This window comes from Chamaea fasciata, unplaced genomic scaffold, assembly GCF_029207755.1.
Source record: "Chamaea fasciata isolate MVZ Bird 193981 ecotype frontalis unplaced genomic scaffold, bChaFas1.0.hap1 SCAF_25, whole genome shotgun sequence".
NCBI classification, from domain to species: Eukaryota; Metazoa; Chordata; class Aves; order Passeriformes; family Sylviidae; genus Chamaea; species Chamaea fasciata.
Window position 1 is genome coordinate 5,072,242 of NW_027094110.1, and position 27,009 is coordinate 5,099,250.

At 52.0% G+C, this 27,009-nt stretch overlaps 1 protein-coding gene across 2 annotated transcripts; it reads right to left on the reverse strand.

Moving 5' to 3' along the window:
* Window positions 1–14: 14 nt before the first annotated feature.
* Window positions 15–26,078, reverse strand: GNAI3 (G protein subunit alpha i3). 2 transcript variants are annotated; one of them, XM_066203769.1, is made up of 9 exons: window positions 25,792–26,078; window positions 13,003–13,045; window positions 12,761–12,902; window positions 11,620–11,777; window positions 5,460–5,588; window positions 2,746–2,875; window positions 2,180–2,333; window positions 1,118–1,311; window positions 15–926 (listed from the first exon to the last, which is right to left on the reverse strand). In XM_066203769.1, the coding sequence occupies exons 1-8, from the start codon at window positions 25,907–25,909 to the stop codon at window positions 1,121–1,123; spliced, it is 1,065 nt and encodes a 354-aa protein (XP_066059866.1). In that variant the 5' UTR covers window positions 25,910–26,078; the 3' UTR covers window positions 15–926; window positions 1,118–1,120. The 2 variants fall into 2 exon arrangements, with proteins under 2 accessions (XP_066059866.1, XP_066059865.1); XM_066203768.1 differs by having other exon boundaries at window positions 15–1,043; window positions 25,792–26,077.
* Between the last annotated feature and the right edge of the window lie 931 nt (window positions 26,079–27,009).

A 27,009-nucleotide genomic window follows, 5' to 3' on the forward strand; every position in this document is an offset into this window, starting at 1 on the left:
AGTGGAGAAAAGGCTACGGTCTTTACTCACCATTTTAATACTGCCAACAAGTCTAACAGATCCAACTGTACACATGACAAACTGGGAGGAGTCTGGATGCAATCATGGATCAGCAAAGGAATGTAGGACTGGTTAGGGATGGCACTAGAGGGAAACAGGGATTTGGCACCACACAGACAAAGTAAAGGCATGCTCAGGACAGGGCTGGGCAGGGAGGGCCATGGGAAAGGCAGCACAGAATAACCCACCGTTTTCATCCCAAAAAATGCACAGGAATCAGTGGTTTGAGAGCTGGGAAGCAGCAGTTTTCCCCCCAGCGAGGGCTCAGCTCCTCTCCCCACCGAGCTAGGATTACACTGAGCACAAATCCCCTCCCATACTGGCATAAAACTGGGCTCAAACCCCCAGCAGAACCTAAACCCTCCTTCTGCTGCAGGAGCCTTTCCCAAAGCCTGGGGGGAGCAGGATGGTAACAAATCACACATGGAAAAAAAGCCGAAGCTCTAAGGATCCCTTAGTAGCTGCAGAAATATTAAATCCTGGCCATAGCAAGTGTTAAAAACAAGGAATTCCTGCTAAGAGGAATATTTTCTGCAGGATCTGCTCACATGTGCATAGTTAAGTGATTTTTTTTTTGTTGCTTTTTTTTAATTATTATTATTTTTAAAACAAGGTTTGCAAATAAAGAAATAAAGTTTAGTAAAGTTATAGTTTTCTCGATGGAAAAAAAAAATAACCTTAAAAACAGACTAGTGGTGGCTTGTTAACCAAAGGAAGAGAGAAAGCTACATATCCAAGGTCTGGAATCCAGCCGGAATCCACTGCACATCCCGGAGTTCACGCCGTCCAACGATGCCAGGAGGATCTACTCCCACTACGTGGCTTCACTGTGCCCTAATTCCACATCCCACAGCAATAAAAGGTCCCTAAGACAGAAGATTGTGCTAAAGAATTCCAGGATTCCACATGTTCTCTGCTCCTGGGTCATGCTCGTCGCTGTCCCCACGAGGCAGCAAGAGGCTGGGGCTCACCAGGCAGAAACACTGGGAAGGAAACCAGGAATGTAGAAGGGAGCAGAGAGAGCAGTTCCCAGCGGGACACCCGGAGCTGGATTTACCTCTCAGTAGAGCCCACACTCCTTGAGGTTGTTTTTGATGATGACGTCGGTGACGGCGTCGAAGACGAACTGGACGTTCTTGGTGTCGGTGGCGCAGGTGAAGTGGGTGTAGATCTCCTTGGTGTCCTTCCTCCGGTTCAGATCCTCGAACTGGCACTGGATGTAGGCGGCTGCCTCCTCGTACGTGTTGGAGCCTGGAAAGCAGAAGATCCCTGGCTTTGCCCACCGGCTCACGGGAGCTTTTAAGCCCGTATTAAGCTGCTTGCAACCATCTGCCTTATCCAGCTACAAATCCAAATCCACCATTAACTCCTCCTGGGAGACCTGAAGTCTATTCCCTGGGCAGTGACCTTGGACATGGGATCCAGGGATTGCTGGGACAGCCCTGCTCCACACAGAGCAACAGATCATGGGAGTCATGGGCTTAAAGAGACCTTCAATCCCATCTCATTCCACCCCCTGCCAGGAACAGGAACACCTTGCACTACACCAGGTTGCTCCAAGGCCCATCCAGCCTGGCCTCGAGCACTGCCAGGGACAGGGAATCAATCAGCAGCTTCTTTGGGAATCGCAGAAATCAACAGGCTTGAAGAGATCTCAAGGAATTTTTTAAACATGTAAATGCCTTCAGCAAGTGCCCAGGTAATACCTTCCACACCTGTGTGGAACCACAGCAGTGATGGGCTCCACAACAATCTGTGCCAAACACGGACACTCCAGGGTGGACAGGAGCCAGAGCAAGACATGGTTACGTTCCACGGCCTCTAGAGCTGAATTTAAATGGAATTATTGTCCCAGTAAGGTGTGAAAACAGAGAAATGACCTTGATTTGTTAGAGTGCAATACTTTATCCCAGGGAAGGACAAAGGTTGGGAACAACCTTTCTCTTCCAAGAAAACGAGCTACCAGCCAACTGATCAGGCCAGAGACGCTGACCAGAAGGCACAGAGAAGGAAGTGGGGGAGAAGTCTGTAACTGATTCTGGGTTGTGCAAGGCTCTGACTCACTCACTCCTGGCCCAGTGACACAGATGATCCCACGATCCCAGTGATCCCAGCCTACCTGTGTACTCTGGGTAGCAGATTGTTAGTGGGCTCTTCTTAATCTTCTCCTCAAACAGGTCTTTCTTGTTCAGGAAGAGGATGATGGAGGTGTCTGTGAACCATTTGTTGTTACAGATGCTGTCAAAGAGTTTCATACTCTCATGCATCCGGTTCTGGAAAAGGAAATCCAATGGGAGAGATGTTAGGGAAGGGTGGGATGGGGAAGAGAGGCTCTGCTGCACAGGCCAGACTCAAAACTGGGGTGTCACCAGCACATCCTCACTGCCATTGCCCCAGGAGGAGCACAGGGAACAGGTCACCTCCTCCTGTTCCTTCCTGGAGTGACTCACACGCAGGGAACAAACCATGAGAACAACTCCAGGCACCTCCCAGCAACCAGGAAGGTGGAAAACCTCACGGATGGGTTGTATTTATCACTTTGTGGGGCAAGATTCCACTGGCTGATCCAAGGAGTGCTTGTCCTTGCAGCTCTCAGACAATTTAACAAGAGGAGTACGCCAGGAACATTCCAGCCTGGTGCAGGATGGAGCTAGGATGCTCCCAGCTCCCTCCCACGTCACGCACCATCTCCTCGTCCTCAGCCAACACCAGGTCGTAGTCACTCAGGGCCACGCAGAAGATGATGGCTGTCACTCCCTCGAAGCAGTGGATCCACTTCTTCCGCTCCGAGCGCTGCCCTCCCACGTCGAACATCCTGGGAGAGGCAGGAGAAGAGGCTCAGGAGCTGTGCACACCGCTCCTGCCCGGCCCCCGTGGTGTTCCCAAGGATGGGGAGACTGAGCACTGGGCTGGGAACACGCAGGGTTTTGGGTGCTTCTCTTGGGAGAGGGGGTTTTAAAATTCCCTTCCAGGGAGAGGGGGATTTTAAATCAGAATTCTCTATTTTCTTTCAAGCCAGGGTGGGTAGAGCTTGCAGCAACCTGGGCTAGTGGAAGGTCCCTGCCTGTCTGGTTCCAGGTGTCCCTGGATGAGATTTAATATCCCTTTCAAGCCAAACCATTCCATGGTTCTGGTTTTCAGCAGGAAGAACTGGAAGTCACCATCCAGAGTTCTGCTGATTTTGTTCTCTCTCCTATTTCCTTAGCAACAACCCATTTGCTTGACTGGACTCCAAACACTTTCTCACAGCACCTCCAGGGAAATGGATTATTGGGAACACACTACCTGCAAGCTCCTGCTGGGACCCAGGAGGAAATTAAAGGGGTTAAGAAATAATTTCATGTATTAAAAAATAGTCTTGAGATACTGGAGGTTAAAGGCTGAGCAGCTGCTTATGGAATGTCTGGATAAATTGAATTAGTTTCTAATTAAATAGAAATTTGTGTCACAGATAGTTCCAGCCCCTTGCTCATCCAAATATTTTGATGAGAGCCTAGGATTGGGATTTAATTAAATCAAGTTAATATCTGAGTTATTAAGTCATAGATATTGATTTGTTCCCAGAGCAGACAAGGAGCTGTCCACGGGGGGATTTAATGATCCCAAACTAACTCCCATCTTCTATTTAACCCTCTGGTCTAGAAGGAAAGATGGAAATCTCTGTGAGAATCCAGGATATTTACATGGATTGAATCATTTGCCATTAGCACAGAGAGATCCACGAAGGAAGAGCATCACTGACAACTCAGCTCATCCCAATTCCAGTCACTGCAGCTTCCCCATCCCATTATTAATGCCTGAGACGGAATATCACGGCAGAGCTGGCAGCACCAGGGTTTCTGATGGATTAATGCTTCCCTTTGTGGAGCAAATCCCTCTGGGACAGCACCTCGTGTGTCTGGGGCCCTGCACAGGATCAATGGCTCTGGGCAGGATCGGGAAGGAGGGAGATGATTAAAGGAACACACTGGAGATGCTAATCCTGATCCATCACCATGGGAAGACAAGTTATTCCCTGGATGGACCAGAAGCTGCATAAATAAATTGATGATGCCGAGTATTTTGGCATTGTTGTTAAAAATGTTCTTAAATTGCACAGTTTGGAAGCCAAAATTCTGTTCTCCCAAAAACTGTGCAAGTTTCCTTCTTCAGAGGAGACCACGGAGATGCTCCAAGGACTGGAGTCCCTCTGCTCTGGAGCCAGGAGAGCTGGGAAGGAGAAGGGACCAGAAAGACCTGAGAGTCCTTTCCAGTGCCTAAAGGGGCTCCATGAGAGCTGGAGAGGGACTTGGGACAAGGACCTGGAGGGACAGAACAAGTTGAATGGCTTTCCACTGCCAGAGGCAGGGTTTAGACGGGCTGTTGGGAAGAAATCCTTCCCTGTGAGGGTGGCAAGCCCCTGGCACAGGGTGCCCAGAGCAGCTGTGGCTGACCCATCCCTGAAGTGTCCAAGGCCAGGTTGGATGGGGCTTGGAACAACCTGGGATAGTGGAAGGTGTCCCTGTCCATGGCAGGGGGTGGGACTGAATGGGATTTAAGATCCCATCCAATCCAAACCAGTCTGGGATCCTGTTAAAGCCCTTGGATTTTAGAAGCAACGCCTGGATTTTGCTGCAAAGTGTTTCACACCCCATTTATAAATAAGCCAACAGATGCAGTTTAGGAATGTGAGCAGGAAAGGCTCCAAACCACTGGCACAGACACAAGGGAAGGGGGCTGAGCCACAGGCACTGCACTGTCCTACACCCACCCTCTGGCACAGGAATGCCGTGGGGCTCCAGCTGTTTGTCAGGAGCACACATGGCATGTGAAGCAAGGAATTCCTAAGCAGCAGGAAGGGGAGCTACAGGGATCCAAGGTGAGGAACGAGGGGTGCAGCCTCAGCATACGGAGGCAGCGGGAGCCGCTCTGAGGTTAGAGGAAGCTCGTTAGTGACATGTAAAGGGACACTGCCAGGAGCAGGCTGGATCCACAGCCTGGCAGGGACTGGATCAGCAGAGGGGACAGGAAAGTCCCAGCCCCTGCAGTGCCAGGCACAGACTGGCAATTCCCAGGGGAGCACATGGAGCACACCATGCATCCCGGAGCCACAGCCTGGCTGCGGACACGGCTCGGCTCCTCTGCTCTGAGGAAAGGGTTAAACTCAAACTCAAACTCCAGTCAGTGTCCTTTTAGTATTATTTTTGGGATTGGATCCTGGAAACGAGCAGTCAGTACCTGTGTCTGCGATTCCAACATAAAAGCAGCTGAAAAGAACAGAAGGCAAATCAAAGTCAAACCGGTCTCTCCAGTGAGCGATGCCAGCGGAGAGGGATAACGGAGGGAAGGAGGACAGTTAAACCAGGAGCAAGTGTGGGATGTGCCCCCAGTGCAGGGCATGGGCAGAGCCCTTCACTCACTTGAAATACAGGTCCTTGAAGGTGAAGTGAGTCTCCACGATTCCTGTAGTTTTCACTCTGGTCCGCAGCACATCCTGCTGAGTCGGAATGTAGGTCGGCTGGGATATTCTATCCAAGTCATTTAGGTAACTAAACCAGAAGAGACAACACAAGAGGCTTTTTTTAGTCGGCTGCCTCACCATGAATCTTTTATAAACTGCAGAACAAAGCGCAGAATTTATTTATCTCCCTCACAGAGCACAGCCCTGAAGCAAACAACCCCCTGGGGCTGTCCTGAGAGATGTTTTGGGGCTTGGGGATTTTAACCCCTCCCTGGATGACCTTGGAGGTGGTGCTGGTGGAGCTGAGCTGCCTGGGGAGGGTAGGGAGGAAATGCAGAGCTGTGCCAGGGCTGGATCTCCCAGGGCAATCCACAGTCAAGGTCTCTTGCTTCAAAGCACAAGGCAATAAATCCAAGGGTTTGCTGTTAAAGGGCAGGGATGCGTCAAAGGAGCCGGGAGGGAGGGATGGAGCCTTAGAAACCATCCCAAACCAGGCAGATGCAGTCACCTCCTTCCCCAACAAGCTGATACAGCACTCTCTGAGGATACAGCCCTGGAAGAAGCCACATCCTTGCAGAAATTTTCCCATCAGGACCTCAACTAATTCCAGCCCCAGCACATTCCTTTTGGGGTTCAGCTCTCAGGCACAGCAGCACGAGGTATAGATGATTCCCAGCAGGATCAGAAATCCCACTGCAGCCAGCAACACCTCTGAGCTCATCTTCCCTCCAGGCTCAGCCTCCTGCTTTCACAAAGATGACACGGATCCCACAGCTCTGCTGGCATGGCACAGGCCGTGTTCTTTCTCAGGACCAGGTTTTAAACACCCCAGTCCTGTGTCACCGGGAGGGTTCAGGGGCAAGAGGGCTCTGATGGGTGTAATAACCCCCTCCCAAACCACACATTATTATCACAGATCCATTGTCAGCCAGGAATCGTTTCTGGAAGCTGTGCTAGGAACCCCAGCAACACATCCCTCCTCCAAGAACTCCAGCATCCTCCTGGCTAGGACTTGCAGAGCCCTGCCCTGTTTCCAAACCCCAGATCCCAGTGAGCTGCCAGGACCTGCCCAGTGCCATGGGGCTTTTCCCACACAGCTGGGATGTGAGAGTGGATTTAGTCCAGGAAGAGCCAGCACTCTCATCCCGCTCTCAACTCCAGAAGGATGGCAGGTTTGTGAGCTGCTCTGTGACCAGGGCTGAGCCTGACTTTAGTTTCAGTTTATTAAAACATGATTTGGAAGGTTATTTACCTCCCTCACCTTCTACCAAGGAATATTTCTGCTGAGGCAGTGACATGCCCAGATTTTTTTCTCCTCTCTCTCCCCTACCAGTGTCAATTTACTGAGACACAAAGTATCAAAAGCCAATGGGAATGATAAGAACTGACCCAGCAGCTCCTCAAGGCCTGGCTTTGATACAGGTCACACCACTGATGTGACAAATCATGGAATCACTGGGGCTGAAAAGTCCTTTAAGATAGAGTCCCACTCTTATCCCAGCACTGCCAAGCCCAAGCTGAAGCTGTAAAGCACCTGCTCCCAACAGCCAGTTGGAAGTTTGGGCACTGAAATTGGTATAATTCCTAATTAAGGCTTTGGGAGCAGCCAGAGAGGAGGGAATGGAGCTGGCAAACTCCCAGCAAACAAACTGAATCAGGAAATAAGGCGTATCATATTCAGTGGTGCTGCCTGAAACAATAAACTTTGCCAGACTAATTCCAGAGAGATCTAAAGGGCAAATCACATGGAAATATAAGCGGTTGGAAAACCCAGCACAGGGGATTTCTGGAAACCCTGGAAGTCCTGCCAAGTGTGGACAGAGGAAGCAGCTGTGCCCTCCCAAAAATCCAGGCTGTGCAGCCCAGCTAGTGCCACTTGTATTTCAGAAGAAGTGGAACTCCAAAAAGACACCCCAAAAATCTGGAAAAGCACAGAGGGAAGGAGAGGGGAGGGAAAAAGGGAAAAGGGGAGAGGAAAAAAAGGGGGTGGAAGAGGAGGGGAGGGATAAAAGATAAGGGGGAGAAAGAGGAGGAGGGAAAAAAAAGAGAGGGAGGTAAAAGGAGGAGGGGAGAAAAGGAGGAGAAGGAAAAAACCCACTTAGATGTAATCTAGGTTTTATCCAGCACCGTGTCAGGGAATTTAGGCCAGAACTGGCATTTGGGAACATGAGGAGATGTGTAGGACTAGAGAAAGGTTGATCAGGAACTGTGCTAATTGCCCATGAGACTGCAGATAATTAACCACAGCTTCCACAGGCTGGGATCTGCCTGAAATCCAGGAAAAGTATCAAAACTAGGAATGAAAACACTTCAAAGCATTATGTGCTTGGTGACATTTCCAGGTATCTTGATAATCTGGAGACGAGTGAAATGGAAACAGAATTCACATTCATCCCGCTGCACCCCAGAGAGGGGTTTAGAGGGGATATTGGGAAGGAGTTCTGCCCTGTGAGGGTGGGGAAGCCCTGGCACAGGGGGCCCAGAGCAGCTGTGGCTGCCCCTGGATCCCTGGGAGTGTCCAAGGCCAGACTGGACATTGCGGTTGGAACAGCCTGGGATAGTGGAAGGTGTCTCTGCCCAGGGAATCAGATGGAATTTAGGTTCCCCTCCCCAGTCATGCACAGAGGTCCCAAATGCTTCCCCACGGCACTGGCTGGAGGCAGGAGCTGGGAGCCATTGCTCACATCAGAGAGAAAGACAAAAGGGAAGTTGTAAAAAGGCAAGTTAAACAAATAAATGTTTGCAGTATTCCACAAAACCCAGGGTGGTTCCAGGGGACTATCAGATGGTGCTGGGAAAGGCACTGAGAATTTCCACATCAACAGCTTGGACCAGGAGCTACTCAAGTGCTCTTAAAAAAAAAAAAAAAAAAAAAAAAAAAAAAGAAGAAGAAAACATGAAAAACACGACGATTCCAGGAGAGATTGTTTGGATTAGTGGTACCCTCCACCTCCTCTCCTCCCATACCATCTCCAGCCTGCCAGGGCAGTGCTCTGACAGGCAGGATCTCTGCCTGCACAAGGAAAAAGTGCCCAGTGATGCAGGAAACATCAGGAAGGGGAGTTACTGGAACAATTCCATGCTGAAATGCTCGGCTCTCTGCCACAGCACTCTTGCTCTTGATGCCACCTGGTTTTCACAAGCAGTTACTTGTCTGTTCCTCTCTTCCTCCATCCCATGTGTCTCAGCCCCAGAATCTGTTGTGGAGTCAGAACTGGTCTGGAAACACAGCACAAAACTGGATTCCAGCTGGAAAACCAGCGAATGGGGCACAGATTTAACAGCTGCTCACACTGCAGTTTCAGTGCTGTTTGTAGGGGATAATGAAAGGAACAGGGAAGTGAAATTCCCAAGAGAAGTGGGACAAAGCCTGCATCATCCCACCATAAAAAGGGGTGCAGGACATCCATCCTTGGTGGTTGAGAACTTGAACAGCTTTCTAGGGAATGGTCACAGCCCCAAGGCTGGCAGAGCTCAAGGAGTGTTTGGACAGCGCTCTCATCCATGGAAAAAAATCCCCCCAAACACAGGGTGAGATTCTGGGATGTCCTGTGCAAGGCCAGGAGCTGGACTTGATGATCCTTGTGGGTCCCTTCCAGCTTAGATATTCCGTGGTTCTAAGCATGGACAAGGGAATTGATTGGGGAACACCAGGGATAAGGCAGGTCAGGAGCCATGTGTGGAGGGAGAAGAAAATCCTGGGAATTCTGCAAGTTCTGTGGAAGAACCAGAAGAACTCTAACAGCATGAATTTACCAAGAAGAAATGACCCCACTGGCAGCATTTCCCAACTGCGGAGTTGCCGAGCTGCAGATGCATCATAACATTGGTTTGGTGCAACTTCCTGTGGTTTCGGGACAGGAAGCTGAATTTTCTGGGGCACTTCTCAGGAAATGCCTGGGTGGCTCATCCCAGGTGTAACATCCCCATCCCAGGCCGTGCCAGCTCCTCACAGCAGCCAGACCTGCACCTGGACACGGGTGGGTGGCAAATATCCAGGAACAAGAAGAACCCTCCAAAATCCCACCTCTGGAAGGCAGCTGGGTCAAGCAGGTACCTACAAAGCAGGGTAACACCCTCTGTTCCAAATCTGCTCCATTTCTCCAGCTGCCTTCATCTTCCTCCTCTTCCAAAGCCACCCAGACACACACCAAGGTTCCTCCTTCAGCTCCATTCCTGCTCTCTGCCCAAGTCCTTAAGCTTTCCTCCTCTTCTTCACATCTTTCCATTAAATCATTCCTTCCTTTTCCCCCTCCTCATCAATCTCTTTCCTCCCTTGGAACCTGAATTTCCTCCTTTCCTGCTGCAAAGGTATGCACAAATCCAAGAAAACTCTTGTCAGCCCTTCCCTTGATCCAAACCCCTGCCAAGGTGCTGCAAATTAAGGATTCTGCCTTGTTTCCAAGCTCAAATGCTCTGAACAGCAAAATCCTGCAGGCAGTGAGCTGTGGTACAGCTAAAACTCCATAAAGCTCTTCCCAACCCATTTTTCCAAGAGTTAAAGCTTAAACTGAGATGAGTTCTCAGCTGGAAATGCTGAAAATTACCTTTCAGAATGTCAAATATTTGCTGTAGAGGACCAAGAATGTGAGCTAAAAAAAAAAAAAAAAAAAAAGAGAGGGAAAAAACAACAACTGTTTTGCTCATCAAAGGAACCGTTTCCCCTTCCTGCACTAACCTGCCCCTGGAAAAAGATGAGGCATTTCATCAAAAATTCCATCAGCAGCCTGTTTATCTACTCAGAACCTTCCAGTTGTTCAGCAGCTGCGTTGATTTTTGGACCAGGACAAGAAGACTTTAAAATCAGAACAGTTTAGAGGCAGCATTGCCTGTGAGGTGCCAGGCACAGGAACAGGAGGAAAGGGAAAGCTGTAAGGAGAAACTGAGAATATTGACCTGCAGGGTGAGGAGATCCCATTTTGGAAATTGCTGAATGTCAGGAAAGTGGCAGTTTAAATTTTAGGAGTGTTGCTCCGTGTTGCAGGAACAATGGAGGCGACACAGCCAGGCACCTGCCACCTCAACGGAGTCCAAGAATCGCTGAGCTTGGAAAAGACCCCCAGGACCCAACCACTGACCTTGTCACCAGACCAGAACAGAGCCCTGAGTGCCACATCCAGTTGCTCCATGAACACCTGCAGGGATGGGGACTCCACCACCTCGCTTGGGCAGCCCCTTCCAAGGCCTGAGCACCCTTTCTATGAAGAAATTCCTCCTGGTGTCCAACCTGAACACAGCCTCTGGCGCAGCCAGAGGCCGTTCCCTCTCCTCCTGTCCCTGTTCCCTGGGAGCACAGCCCGACCCCCCCGGCTGTCCCCTCCTGTCAGGGAGCTGTGCAGAGCCACAGGGTCCCCCCTGAGCCTCCTTTTCTCCAGGCTCAGCCTCTTTCCCAGCTTCCTCAGCCTCTCCTAGGGCTCCAGATCCTTCCCCAGCTGTGTTCTCTTCCCTGGACACAACTGCAGCCCCTCAAAGTCTTTCTTGTCATGAGAAACCCAAAAGTGGCCCCAGGATTGGAGGTGTGGCCTCAGCAGTGCCCAGTACAGGGGATGGGCACTGGATGGTCCTGCTGGACACACCGTTCCTGATCCATGGCAGGTGCCATTGGCCTCTTGGCCCCCTGGGCACACCTGGTTCACCTTAGCACAAGATGCCAAGTTTCTTCCATGAAATCAGCAAATTTGTCAAAAATCACGTTTTTCAAAATTGGATTAAATCCCTCGCTGTGAGGGTGGTGAGGCCCTGGCACTGACTGCCCAGAGGAGCTGGGGCTGCCCCATCCCTGGAAGTCTTTAGAGCCAGATTAGGTGGGGCTTGGAGCAACCTGGGATAGTTGAAGGTGTCCAGGCCCATGGCAGGGAGTGGAATGAAATGTCAAAGGTCCCTCTCAACCCAAACCACTCCAGGATTAAATTCCCCAAGGCACAAAACAAGGAATGTGGAGTTTTCCCCAGTGCTCCATAGAGAAAAGACAAACAGCACTCCATCCCCAGTGTCACCCAGTCAGCCCAGTGTAGACAGGACCTTCCCACCCAGTCCCGCCCCGCTCCAGCCACACTGGCCCCTCTCCTGGACCATTGTGGGAGCTGGCAAGAGCCCAGGAGCTGGTGTTGGTTCCTTACTAGGATGCAGAATCATTCAGCTGGTATTCCCTGGATCTGCTGAAGCAGGCCTGCACTCCAGGGTCTCTCCAGAGCCGTTTGATGACTCCAGCCAGCTCCGCCGTCATCATCCCCTCCTCCGCGCTCCCCGCCAGCACGAACAGCTGCCGGGCATCGTCCTGCAGGACAGGAACACACCTCTGGGTGTCCAGCCACAGAGACCTTCCCCACCAACAGCAAGGCATTAATTAATCACTGCTCTACTCAATCACGCTCCACTCCATCCAGTTTTCTCCCAAAAGTCACGGAGTTGTTTACCTCAGGCAGACAGAAAGGGAATTTTTGGGGAAGAAGCTCCAGGCTGTGGGGTGAGATGCCCTGATCAGGGATGGCCACAGCACCTCCACGGGGATCACAGCTCCAAAGGCACCATTCCCATCAAAACCATGGAATTTCAGTAATTTGGTGCAATGTTTCAGAGAAAAGGTGGGAATGCTGATGCGCTACTACAGACCAGTGAACTGAACTAGAGGTTTCACTTGGAAAACCTCTGTTGGTATGGCACGGCACAGGGAAAAGGGAAAAAAAGTGAACATGTGAGTGAAGATGTGCCCTTTGGCCAGGGCTTGGAATCGTAAATCCAAAACAAATACCATAAATTCAAACTATCCAGGGCTGGATCAACAGCAGCATGAGGCAGAACACTCACAGTGCAGCCCTGGGCTGACACAATTCCTTTCTCCTGCACACTTCCAGGAATCCCTAGTTCCCACTCTGTGCCTTTCCCACCAGGAGATCAAGGCTTCCTGACTTGCAACTCAAAATGCTGGACATAAATGCAAGAAACATGCCAGGGAATGGGCAGAACTAGAGGGGAGGGGAAAAGCAGGGCCTCAAACCTCCCAAAATTTCAAACTCAAAATTCCCAAAAATTCAAATAATTTAGAGGAAGATCTGGTTTTTGTTTTGGTGGTTTTTTTTGAACATTCAAACTACTAAAGGTTCTTACCCAGAACCTCAGTAAAATATTGTTTTGCACGGACAATACACTGAAGTTACGACAGGTTTTTTCCTACTTTATCTTGTAACATATTCTGCCTCGGATGGAAACTCCAGGATTCATTAACACAGCTCAGGCTAAGGAAACAAATGCAATACTCACTGCTCTGGCAACTTCCCCAAAGTCTATCTTTAGCCTCCCCATGGCTCTGATGATGGCTATGATGGATTGGATGGTGTTGCTGTACACAACCACTTTATACTGTTTGCATTCCTCCTCTGAGTAGCCATCTTCATGGATAATCCTGGAAGGAAACCAGCTTATTACTCCCAAGCCAAACCAGAAGGGCACCACACATTTTTTTATCCCATCTCACACAAAGGTTCCAGCCTGCACTCACTTACTTCATCTGCTTCACAATGGTGCTTTTCCCAGACTCTCCAGCACCTGAAAAGCACAAAAAGCATCCAGTTAACCATATGAAACCGAAAGGAAAAGCAGGATATGCTTTTTCCAGTTCCCACAGAGAAGCTGATGGGGTCTGGAGTAGGATATTCCTTGTGCATTGCTTCTGGTAGTAGAGTTTCACTCTACTGTCCCGGCACATTCTTCCTGGATTTTATTTACACATGCCAACAGTCACCATGAGTTCATTGGCCAAAAAACCCTGGAATCTGTCGATTTCCAGAGGTCAGCAAGGGCAGCCAACTGGGAGGCAAGTTTGAAGAACTGGGATGAGGATTTATCCAACAAAGCAGCTCCAGGCCAAGACAGCCAGAGTGCATCAGCAACACCAGATGCTGCCACCGTTACTGAGCTGGGCAGGAAAGGCCTGGACCAACCAGGTGGGAAGTGACCCTCTGGCACGGGTTGATTTCCAGGTGAAATCTCAGAGCTGCAGGCACGTCTGCATCCCAACAGCCTTCCTTTAAGGAATGCCAAGAATATCTGGCTTCCAAGGCTCTGCAGAGCTGGGGGGAGGGGGCAGATATCCCTGGGGGTGAGTCAGTTACCCTGGGGGAGGTCAGTTATCCCTTGAAGGAGGGTCAGTTATTCCTGACTGCAAAAAAACAGCAAGTTCCCTGTTTTTCCCATTTTTCTGACCCAGATCCCAGAGCACTCCCAAACCAAGTCCCTCCTGCATGGCTCAGGGCAGTGGACACCTGGGATTCCAAACCATCAGTTATCCTGGTTTATGGAGCTTAGCAGAGCTGCCCCACATGCATGTCCCAGCCGGGAGCATGCCAAAGGCAGACACGGTGTTCCTGAAGTCAGCAGAACTCCAGGACTTCCCCTCGTGTGGCAGCAGGAGCTCAGCTCTGCTGGCTCTGCCACTGCCTGAGGGCTCCTCGGCCTCAAGACTCCCTGAGCTGCAGAGCTCGGGCTGTAGGCAAGAAATGATGTTGGACCTGCTTGGATTTGGACAGATGACTCGGGTGAGCCCAGATGGAATAAAACACCTACAGAATTCCAGGATGGTTTGGGTTGGGAGGGTCCTTAAATCCCATCCTGTTCTGCCCCTTGCTACAGGCAGGGACACCTTCACTACCCCAGTTTTCTCCAAGGCCCATCCAACCTGGCCTTGGATGCATCCAGGGATGAGGCAGCCACAGCTGCTCTGGGCAAACTGGGCCAGGGCCTCCCCACCCTCCCAGGGAAGAATTCCTTTCCCAGATCCCATCTAACGCTGCCCTTTGTCAGTGGGAAGCCATTCTCCTTTGTCCAAAGCTCCTCTCCAGCTCTCCTGAAGCCCCTTTAGACTTCAGGTGTCCCTGGATCCTCTCCTTCTCCAGGGTGAACATCCCCAGCTCTCTCAGAGCAGCTCAGTGTTTGCGGTCAGGTGTGAAAACATTAACACTCTGTAAACTCAGCACTTCCACCCCGGGAGGATACAAATCCTTGTTTTTATTTCCCACATCCACCCTCCACATTCCCAGGATCCAAGTGCTGGGATTTCAAATCTCTGCTGTCCTCAAACAGCCCCGAATCCAGACTGAGAAGGGACTTTTAATATAACCTCTCTGCTTTTGCCTTCTCAGCATCATATTTACTGTTATTTCCTCCTTAGCTTATCCCAAAATAATCTCCCGCAGCAGCCAAGCTGTTCTGCCTGTCACCAACCCCATCAGATCCAACCCTGCCAATACAGCAGTAATTCCAACCAGATTCCTTTAACCCCTTCCCTTCCCCCTTCAATCCTAAACACTGCCTGGTAAAGCAGGAATTCCCCCCTCCAAGGTTACTCACACCTTACTTTAGAGGAAGAAAGTAGGAATCCACATCCTCCAAACTGTCTCCTCACCAACCCACTACCCCAAACTGGCTCCTCAGCCACGGCCAAGCAGTGAGCTCTTATTCCTAAAGAAGTTTTTCCTGTTGTTCCAGGTTCTCTCTCTCTCAGGCAGGAGCCACCCAGACAAGGTACCTCATTAACACTCACTGAAAAACATCTCCCCTCCAGCTCCAGCTCTTCAATGGGAGGCTGGAGCTCCTGCTGGGATGGCCCAGGAGATGGGCAATGCAGGGGAAAAGGGGATTAACACTGCCCATGACTAGTCTGACACAGAGGAACAGCTTCCCACTGACAAAAGCAGGATTAGATGGGATATTGGGAAGAAATTCCGTCAGGGTGGTGTGACCCCGGCACAGGTTTCCCAGAGAAGCTGTGGCCTCCCCCATCCCTGGAAGCAACCAGGTTTAATGGAAGGTGTCTCTGCCCATGGCAGGGGGTGAGACGAGCTTTAAGGTCCCTTCCCACCTAAACAATCCTGGATTCCATAATTCTGGAGCCAGCCTGGGAGAGCTGGTGGTGTCCAGCCTGGAGAAGAGAAGGCTCTTGAGAGACCTTAGAGCCCCAACTGTGCCCAAAGGGGCTCCAGGAGAGCTGGAGAGGGACTGGGGACAAGGATCTGGAAGGACAGGATGAGGAGAGGTGGCTCCCCACTGCCAGAGGGCAGGGTTAGATGAGATATTGGGAAGGAATTCTTCCCTGGGAGGGTGGGGAGGCCCTGGCACAGGGTGCCCAGAGCAGCTGTGGCTGCCCCTGGATCCCTGGAAGTGTCCAAGGCCAGGCTGGACAGATCTTGGAGCAACCTGGGATAGTGGAAGGTCCCTGCCATGGTGGGGGGGGGGGGGGTGGAATGTAATGCCTGGAAGGTTCCCTCACTCCACTCCAGCCAATCATTCCCATTTTACTCTTCCTTTCTGGACCTAATTTCAACATCTCTAGGTCTCATTTCTGTCCTTTGATGCTTCTCTAAACACTTGCAGATGTTCACACTGGACAAGCTGCTATTCCTCTTTTTCCAACCCACTGGAAAGGATTTGTCTGGACCAACCCAGCAGCTTTTATCCTGCACCCTTCGTTTCCTGCTCTGGGGACTTCCAGGTGAGCTGTTTATACCCAGGGTGGCTGAGTCCTTCAGTAGGGGAATGACAAAGGGCAATTTAAATGCTACTGAAACACTGCTTCAGCCTACAGCAAACTGATGCTCCACACTAGAAAGTCACATCAAGAGTGGATAGAGTTACACTGGAATTCTTACAGACTCCTCAGGCAAAGCCTCCAGCTCTGGGATCTCAGGCAGGGACTAGATGGGGAGCCAGGAAGAGCTGAGAGATCAAGAGATGTGAGAGTGGATTCAAACCTGCGGAAATCAGGGTGCTCCTGGGCCATTTCTGCCTGTCAAAGGAGAAGCAAACCTTTCTCTTCTGCTCCCATGAGCACAGCCAGCCAGGGATCACTTTCTGCCACAAGAAACCAGGGCTGAGCTCAGCGTGAATGTCGTAGCCCCACGGAAAAACTGCTTCAGAAGCTTTTAACTTCTGAACTTCCCTTTTCCCAAAATAGCAGCGAGGAACCTCTTCATACCACCCTGGGCACAAAGAGCAGCTCGTCTGTTACAGACGAGCCATGGACGCACTGGGCAAGAATTCCACAATGTCCCTGTCCTCAATGCATCCTTCCACAAGTGTTCAACTATTGCCTCTGGAAACCAGATGGAGCCAGGAGGCATCACAGCTTCTGAAAACCCCCACACCTCACCCAGAAACACACCAGACCACGCCAGTGACATCCCAGTAACACCACAAGTTCTTAGGGAAAAGCTCAGTAATGTAAGTGCTGGAATTCCATCTCCAAGGGTGCCAATCCCTGTACACGTTCCTACAGCCAGATCCCTTCTCCCTGCAGAGCAGGGGGGAACTGGAGCAGCTTTCCAGCTGTATCAGCACTGGCCCTGGGAAAGCAAAGGATACATGGGGGGAAGAAATTATCGTCCAACCACTTCCCCCAGGAAAGCCAGAGGATTTCCTGGAGCAGCAGATGGGAAGCCAAGAAACTTGGCACGGCCACGTGCTGGAGACTACAGGGAAGAGAGCAACAAAACACAGCTTGGACTGGGAATTCCAAGAGAGGAATTCTACACAACTGAAGATTTTTGCTTTAAAAAATCCCCAAGCAGGTAGGTCAGACTCCCTACGTCTTCCAGACACAAGGATCCAGTTTCCTGCTCCAGAAGGTCCTAAAAATCTTGTATTCAATGCTTCTTTTTCCCCCTGAAGTTGTATCAAAACTGCATTAAACTGTACTTCAGGAAAGGAATTCCACACACATAATTAAGGGGAAAAGCCCTGGAACATGTGCAAGTTTCTGAAGAGAAACCAGGTCACTGGTGAAACAAATCCTTGCATGATGGAACAGGGATGCACCCGGAAAATCCATTAAAGTACAAGTGAGGAAAACAAAACTGAAGGGCCTGACACAGGCGTGTGGCTTGGACCTCCAGCAACAGGCAGTTCAGAAACTCTGCAGGGCTTTGGCAGGAATTCCACTAGCCCATTCCTGAAGTGCTGCAGCCCTTGGTGAGCTCCCAAATTCAGGAGTTCCAACATTCCCTGATGGACAGCTTGGGAATAACCCCAGGAGCTCACTTGAAGCTCCGGGGGTGAGTCACACACCTGGGAATGTGACAGGACCCTCCACATGTGGAGCAGGCTGGAAGCAATGCTGGATCATCTGGCTGTGGTTCCAGCTCCCAAATCTCAAATGGAAGCAGCTCCCCTCAGACAGGCTGAAAGGGGCCCAAACAACAGCACAACCACGTTGGGAGGAGTCCAGGTCCAAAAATATCCAATGGCTTGAGAGCCACTGAAAGCGTGGAGCGGGAGCTGTCCAGATAACCCTAAATCTCAATGGGTATCTCCCTGATAAACACATTTCCTTTAATTAACACTCATCCCACCCCACAAGGAACATAGACATGTCCCCTTACCCACCAACACCCTCCTTAGCTTTCCACAGCACTGCATTCCTGAATTGTATTCCATGAGGAATATCCCCCCACCAGCCTCCAGCAACCCACAGACCTGTGCAGCCACAGCTGGGGAAAGCTGAACTATCAAATCCTCTTCACCATTTCCCTCCTTCCAGCCTCACTGTGTAGAATGCACATCCCAACATCCTGACCCTCCTAGTATTGCTACCCCTGATAACACAGATCCCATATTCCCTTGTTGAGGTTTGTTATTTCAATGGACACCTAGAAAACTCTTGGATACCACAGAATCACGTGCAGCAAGAGAACTGCACTGGGAATCAGGATAAAGGGAAAAACACTGGAGAAAGGAGCAGCAGTGTCGTACCACCAGGCTTGAAAAAACCAACTGGTGTTGGAAAAGTCAACAGGAACCAGGAAAGATTAGGCTGACACTTCTAGTTCTGCAAGAATGATGAGAAAAACAATATATTCAAACAAAGCAGGGCACACGGGCTGGCGACAGCCTCACTGCAGAGGGAACAGGAGCCAATGGCACAGGATAAACCACTCGAGGCTGTCACTGCCTCTGGAGGGAAAAAAAAGCGAAGGCGTGGCTAAGGAATGGCATATTGAAAACAGGAGCAGCACCAACCCTGGGATGAGCACAGTGAAACTCCAAGCACTGCTGGCCCTGCTGGAGCACACGGGCTGGAGCTGACATGGCTTTGCCCACCAAAAGGTGCCTGGGAGGTGCACAGAAGAGCGGCAGCCCCGATGGAAGATTTAGAATCATAGAAGGAATCCTGGAATGCTTTGGGTTGGAAAGGACCTTAAAGCCCATCCAGTCCCACCCCTGCCATGGGCAGGGACACCTTCCACTGCCCCAGGCTGCTCCAAGCTCCATCCAACCTGGCCTTGGACACTTCCAGGGATCCAGGGGCAGCCACAGCTGCTCTGGGCACCCTGTGCCAGGGCCTGCCCACCCTCACAGGGAAGAATTCCTTCCCAGTATCCCATCTAACCCTGCCCTCTGGCACTGGGAAGCCACTTACTCTCATCCTGGCACTCCAGGCCCTTGTCCCAAGTCCCTCTCCAGCTCTCCTGGAGCTCCTTTAGGCACAGTAAGGGCCTCTAAGATGTCCCTGGAGCCTTTTCTTCTCCAGGAGAGCATCCCCAGCTTTCCCAGCCCGGCTCCAGAACAGAGGGGTTTTCCCTTTTTGCCTTGAAACTATTGGAGCCTCAACCCTGTTTTGATTAAACAATTACTTTAAAGCTTAGAAACATCCCATGACCACTCCAAAGGTTGAAATATCTCCAGGAATTCTGCACCACTCCTGGGAAACATCAGGCTGGAGGAACCTGGACCTGCCCCCTACACCCAGATCTGAGTGACTACTGATGGTTCTGAGAAATTCCTTAAGGAGTTGCTGAAATAGCCACAAACCAGCAGCAAACACCCCTCTGCTGCAGCCCTGGAAGTGTCCAAGGCCAGGCTGGATGGGGCTTGGAGAAACTCGGGCTAGTGGAAGGTGTCTCTGCCCATGGCAGGGGGTGAAACGGGATAAGCTTTAAAATCCCTTCCAGCCCAATTCATCCTGAGATTCTATAAGCACAGACCCTGCACAGACCTCAGATTTGAATTTGTTTTCCCAGCTCTTTGATCTCCCCCAGGAGTGTTTTGAAGGAATTATGGCTGTTGTCGAGCAGCATGGCTGGAGACCCCCACGGAGAGGCCTCGTGTGGCTCTTGGCTGAACATCAAACCAGCATCTCCAGCCCCTGCTCCCCACAGCTCCTCATCCACACACACGGGATTACAGAACCCTGGAATGCCTTGGGTGGGGCTGTAAAGCTCTTCCCATCCCACCCCCTGCCAAGGGCAGGGACACCTTCCACTATCCCAGGCTGCTCCAAGCCCCATACAACCTGGCCTGGAACACTTCCAGGAGGCCCCTTCCAGAGCCTAAATGGGCTCCAGGAGAGCTGGAGAGGGACTTTGGACAAAGATTGGAGGGACAAGACAAGGGGGAACGGCTTCCCAGTGCCAGAGGGCAGGGTTAGATGGGATATTGGGAAGGAATTGTTCCCTGTGAGGGTGGTCAGCTCCTGGCACAGGGTGCCCAGAGAAGCTGTGGCTGCCCCTGGATCCCTGGGAGTGTCCAAGGCCAGGTTGGACAGAGCCTGGAGCAGCCTGGGACAGCGGAAGTGTCACTGCCCACAGAATGGGATGAGCCTTAAGGTCCCTTCCAACTCAATCCATTTCAGGATTTCATAATAAACGGATATGCTTGGGGATATGGGATAAAAAGGCCAAGTCTGGTGTCTTTGGATCCAAGCGACAGCAGAGAAACAGCCAAGCAGGGCCTGTAAAACAGGAGCTGAATGATAAAGCAACAGATAACTTGGAAAGAGAGGGAACAGCAGGAAGACCTGGGCTTGGAAAATATATTCCTTAGTCTTCCTGATTATCAAGCATCACCTTGAGCTGGGCTCACTTTTAAAAGTCAAACATGCTCTGAATTCCCTGCAGGGACAACAATCCTGAGCTGTTGCAAACACGCAGCTGGGCTCTCCTGCCCGGCAGCTCCTGCTGAGGGATGAGCTCATTCCCCAAACCCGCAGGGGATGGAGACCCCAAACCACGGAGCTCCAGGAGGCCAGCCTCGTGTCCCAGCATCCCAGCATTCCCAGAGTTTGTTTCTAAAGCTGACCCAGGCAGCACCGCCCGGTAACAAGAGAAGGTTAAAGGAGGCACCAAAGTGATCAAACACCAACTGGGAAAACATGAAACAAGAGCCCGGCATCGGATCCCCAGCGACAAAGGAGACAGCACAGGGATCACCACAAAGAGCGTGCTGGAAAAATAATCGGCATCTGTCCCTCATTTCAGCTCCAAACCCCATTTAAGTCAGGAAAAGACCATTTTTTCAATCCCCCTTCTGCATGGAACAAGTGCCTGCTGCATCCCAGGAGGTGTGGGCACAGCTCTGCTCACTCCAAACTTCCAGAAGATTAGATCCGTGATCTAACTTAAAAAATTCCTCTTTAAAGTTCCTTCTGCTCTTCCAAGAAAAGTTATTTCAATGCTCTGCCTCAGAATTTAAAGTTTAAACTTGAACCATATCCAGAGGTGGAATGACAATTCCTCCACCAAGCTGTGTGCTGGAAACTGCCCATCCCCAAATCCCGGTGCTGGGCATAGACACTCACCCGGGTGTCCTGACACGAGCACGTGATGCTCACATGACACAGGGGACAGAAGAATTCCCATCCCACAGCTGGAGAATGGCACTGGGCAGAAAAGAGGGCACAATCTGACCCTGGTGGAACAAAATCTCTTTTCCAGGAGATGAACTAAATCATGGCTGATTCCTGAAAAACTCAAGGAGTTCAGGCACTCCGGGGGTAAGGAGCATTTTGCCTGCCCTGCATCTGGTTTTGGTGGGAAAAAGGCAGAACAGAAAATCAAGGGGAAGGCACACAGAGACCCAATGGAAAGGTGGGAGAACGTGGGTGGAAGCTGCAGCTCCCACACCTGAGGACAGGGAAATTCCAGCCACCAGTGCAGCTGTGGAAAGACCTCCATGGAGCTCAAAGGCCAGAGAAGCGCTGTGTCTGCAAAGAGATCTGACCCGCTATCAAATCAATTAAAATCACGGAATTGTTAAGGTTGGAAAAGCCCGCTGAGATCGAGTCACACCCTATCCCAGCACTGCCATGTCCCCCCCAATCCATGTCCCAGGTGCCACAGCCACATGTCCTTTGAGCATTTCCAGGGATGGAGACTCCAGCACTGCCTGTGCCGGGGCTGGACAACTTTTGCCACGAAGAAATTTTCCCTGATATCTAACCTAAACCTTCCTGGTGCAAAGTGGCCTGAGCCAGGTCCTTGTGAACTGTGTGAGGAGAATCCTCCCGTGGCCACGAGTCACCAGGAACCTCCAGCAGACCCAGATACCTTCAAGATCAGAGAAACAACAGCTCCTTGCCGCTTCCCCAGCAGGATTCCTACAGCAGATATCACAAGGAAGGACACTTGGAGCAGCAGCCACTGCTGGGACAACATCTGGACACCAACACCCCACCACAGAGCTTCATATCACCATTCCAAGGGCATCCAGGAGCTCCAGAGCTGAGGAGCAGCCAGGTGTAACCCCCAGATGGATCCTCTGGAACAGGGATCCACGGCACAGCTGCTGTGCTCTGAGAAAAGCCACTTCAACTAACAACACCATTAACTGCAGTACCAGCTCTGCCTGGATTTCCATCCCCAGAAATCACTTTCCTACCTTAAACCAAAACACAACTGAAACAATGCTGAGGAAGCTTTGAGGAATTCAGGAAAGAAAAAAGGCTGGAAAAATCAGTGTCAGAAAAAAGCCGAGGGCTCCTGGAGCAGTGGAGGGGGGGAAATTATGCAAATTGAGGTTATTTTAAAACAAACCTATGCTTTTAATTGTTTTTGCATTAATTAGCAGCACCGCTTCAACATAATTACACAGCACATCCAAACTCAGGGAAGCTGTCCAGGCTGGAGAACAGGGTGTTTTGGGCAAAACCGTTGGTGCACCCACAGAGCTACAAATCCACCATTTACACAGGAATTTGGGAATGGGACAGCTCTGGGATCCTGCTTTGCCACTCGGGGTCACACAGACCCCTGAGACACGGCCCAGAACACGCCAGACCTTTGCAAAGGCACTGCAGGCAGAGTGAAGGATCTGGGTTAGCTCCCACCCAACCACCCACCCCAGCACCCTCCTCCATTTGGCTGGGAAAATCTGCCAGGTCTCCCCAGCAGCAGAGCCCTGTGTGTGCCTGCCCAGGAGCCTTTTCCTGGGGGCAAATGGGGGGAGAAAAACGGCAGTGAGGGCTCCTGGGCCATTCCCAGCCTCTCAGGAGCCTCAGCTGCTCTTCCAGAGAGTGAATCCAGTGCTGCCGTCACTCCAGCCATGCCAGTGCCAATGGCAGCAGAGCTGCTGGTGACATTCCAGCATGGAACAATAATTACATCCCACAGGGTCACAACAACCAGGGTCACTCGTTATTCAACACTCAGTTTTCGTTTGTTTCATAAAATATCCCCAGAATTCAGAATTGCTCAACAAACTTGGGAGTTGTGAAAGGGAAACACAACAGAGGGACTTGAAATCCCTGAGGAGAAGCTGCCAGGAAGAGCTCCAGGATTAACTTTAGCCCAGTAATCCTGCAGTTATCCAGGTGTTGGGGCCACTTCCTCCAGCATCAGAACCCTCTCCCAGGTGGAAGGTGCTGAAAAAGTGAAGCCAAAGCTCCCAGAAGAAGGGAGCACAGCTGGAATTCTCTCCCCTTCCTCCTCTGCTCAAGAGAAGATAAGGGTTGTGGAGGAGAGAAAGGAAAACACACCCAAACTCTGGTTTGGGGATTTCTGACTTCCTGTCCTCTCCCAAATCTCCTGATTTTTGGGGTATTTGACTTCCTCTCCTCTCCTCTGATCCTCCAATTTTGGCTGTATTTTACTTCCTCTTTTCTCCCCAGATCTCCCCATTTTCAGTGTTTGCACCTTCCTCTCTCTCTTATCTTGCTAAACCCTCCTGATTTCAGCTTTACCTCCTCCCCTCTCCCACGTATCTCCTGATTTTCACGCGTATTTGATTCCTGTTCCAAATCTCCTGATTTGGGCTGCATTTCACTTCTCCTCTCCCAAATTTCACTGTATTTGCCTTCTCCCCCCTCTCCTCTGCCAACCCTCCAGACTCTGGGTCCATCCCAGCCTCCTCACACCCCAGCTGGGAAGGATCCAGCTCCCTCCCCACAGGCACAGCCTTTTCCTTGCTTGTCACCACTCTGCAGATCTCAAACTGGGGCAGCTCTTTTCATGGAGCTGGGAAGGATGTGTGGACTCCAAACTTGAGGAAAAATCCATTCTTTTTTCACCAGCCTTCTCTGAGAGGGGCAGAAACCACTCAGGGAATGACACGAGACCCTGCAGATCCAGACAGTTTTATGTGGGATAAAAAACCCTTCCTCAAACAATGGGAAAATCTTCATGGCCTTTTCCATCTGTTTCTAGTGCCTCATTGAAAGGATGTTCCCACTGCAGATAATTTCTCCTGGGAATCCCCTGTTCTGCTTTACCTGCCCATCGAGAAGGATGTGTGTGGGGAGATTGCAGCATTCCCTGGTATTCCCAGAAATCACCACAATCAGTTTTAAAACCAGGAAATACCTGAGAGAGATTAGCCAGAGACAACCAGGTGCAAACCTGGGACCAGGTAGATCCAGAGGTAGGTCCAGACCAACATTCCAATTACTCCTAGAAAGCTCCTCACCTGCAGACACACCAGGAAATGCAGGAATTCTCCTGCAAATCCAATGCCAACAGTGACCCAAAATCAGCTGCTGCTCTGCGTTCTAAAGCCTCACCTGGTTTGTAACACATTCCAACGGATGACTGTACAATTTTGGGGATACTCCCCCCATTCCATGTTTGCTGATAAGATCAATCTCAGCCTCGAAGCCTTCGGTGCTTTGGAAAAAATGTCACACAAAAATATGAGGAAAGAATTATTCCATTCCAGGGAATGTGCAAGTGCTGCTCATTAGCACCAAAACAAACACCTGGAGAACAAAGGATTCTCCTGACACACAGCCAAGAGCTTTTCCATGGACACACCAAGCACGAAGCTCGGAGCAGCTCCTGCAGGGAGCGAAGGAAACGGGCTAAATGGGAAAGAAAAAGGATTCCTGGAGCAGGATGGTTCCTTCACACATCCTGCTCTAACAGGACCCACTCAGCGCTGCTGTTCAGATCCTCACAGACTCCATCTGTCTCCTCCGAGACAGAAAAATCAGGATAGCCAAAAATACATACCCAGACCTTGAAAAGAGGGACTAGCATGAGCAGATGGTTCACCAGCCCCGAGTGGTGCTTTTAAAATGTGAGGATTTGAAATGAATTCCAGAGTCCTGGTTGTGTTAGAAGCTCATCCCAGTCCATCCCCCTGCCATGTGCAGGGACACCTTCCACTATCCCAAGTTACTCCAAGCCTTGTCCAACCTGGCCTTGGACACTCCCAGGGATCCAGGGGCAGCCACAGCTGCCCTGGGCACCCTGTGCCAGGCCTCCCCCCCCTCACAAGGAGGGATTTCTCCCCAGGACCAATTTTTTTTCTCCAGTTATCTCAATCTGCTCCCCCAGCCTTCAGGACGGGCACTTGGTGCCTCCTCCAAGCTCCCATCATCACTTCCAAGAACTCCAAGACACAGCTCAAACACAGCAAAACTCCACTAAAGGGAATCTGCCACCCCTCCTAAAGAGGAATCCTGCATCCAGCTCTTCCCAGATCCTGAGAAAAAGCCGAAAAATTGACACCTCCTGTTCCCACGCGCTTAATCCCCCCAGGATCTCCGACCTCCGCTAGTCCCAAACGCACGGACACCCGGAGCCCTTTTCCCCCCGCTCCCTGACTGGGAATTTAACTCCAGCCCCGGCATTCCGCCCCTTTCCCCCCGCCCGGACCCGCGGGATGAGCCGTGCCTCTCCCGGTCTTGGCTCAAACCGCCCTGCCCCGAGCAGCCCGGAGGGTGCACGGGGAAATTCCACCGGGAAAAGCCCGCGGGCCGCATCCCAGCCCCCCACAAGGATAAGCCATGCCCTCTCCTTCGGAAGGGGACATGGGGACCCTCAGGACCCTCCTCAGTGCCCGGGAACCCCTCGGGAACCTCCTCAGCCCCCCCATGGATCCCTCGGGAACCACCTCAGCCCCCCCAGGGATCCCTCGGGAACCACCTCAGCCCCCCCAGGGATCCCTCGGGAACCACCTCAGCCCCCCCTGGGATCCCCACTTCTCCATTCCCAAACTCCTTCCTGAGGGCGGAGGCCCCTCCTTGCCTCCCCCAGTCCCTCTGAAGGCCGGAACCCCCCATTCCGCTCTGCCCCCCGGGCCCTCCTCACCGAGCAGCAGCAGCTTCACCTCCTTGGCCGCCTTCTCGCCGTCTTCCCGCAGGTTGCGGTCGATCATTTTACTCCTCTCCACCGCCGCCTTATCCTCGGCGCTCAGCGTGCACCCCATGGCGGCGGCGGGGGCGGCCGGGCGGCCGGGAGCGGGGCGGCCGGGACAGGGATCGGGATCGGGGCCGGGGCCGGGGCCGGGATCGGGATCGGGAACGGGATCGGGGCCGCAGCTGCCTCGGCCCGGGCGGCTCCTGAGGCGGCGCCGGATTTCCGGTTCTCTGCCGCAGGGCACGGCGGGAAATGAAGTCCCGCGGGCTGATAGTGTGAGTACTTCCGCCCCGCTAGAGCGGGGCATGATGGGGGGAAGACATCATATTCCGCCACGTTAGAGCGGAGTATGATGGGGGAAAAAAGCGCTTTACTTCCGCCTCGATAGAGCAAGACATGATGGGAAATACTCTACTTCCGCTCTGTTTGAAAGGCACGATGGGAGTTGTAGTCCTCGGGGGAGGGGTCGGTGGAGACGATGGCGACCCCAGACCCTCAGCCCCCGCCTGCCCTCCCCAGCCCGCCCTCATGAAGGGATCCAGGCTCCGCACCCGCAGAGGACCGGGCCTCGGCTCCGCGGCTGCGGGCTCGGGGGAATGGGGGCTGGTCTCCGGGCCTGAGGAGGGGTCTCAGAGCCATGGGGGGATGGAGGGGACCCCCTCCGCGGGCAGCTCCCCCTCCCCGGCTATAGAGGGGCCACCCCTCCTAGAGACACCCCAAACACGAGCCCCCCACTCTTATCCCTGGCCCATCACAGGGCTTGTCCGCCCCAACTGCTGCCCCCCACGGCGGTGGTGCCACGGGACCCCCGATCCCCGCGGCGGGCGCAGTGCCGAGCCCCCACGGCATCCACCCAGCGAGGGTCTTAGGACCTCCCCCGGCCACCTGCGATGGCAGCAACGAGGACCCTCCCACACCCCGACGAGTGTGGTGGCACCCGCGATTCCCCACGGCAATGAGGACCCCGCACACGTCAGCAGGAGTCATAGGAGCCCCAGTCCCCTGCTGTGGTGACAGACACCCCCCCAAAGCCCAACGAGAGCTGTGGAAGGCCCAATCCCCCACAGCAGTGAGAATCACTCCCACTGCTACGGCACCCCCAACTCTCCACGGCTGCGGCAAGGAGCCCGCACCCCACCACCCCAGTGGGCACTGTGGGACCCCCAATTC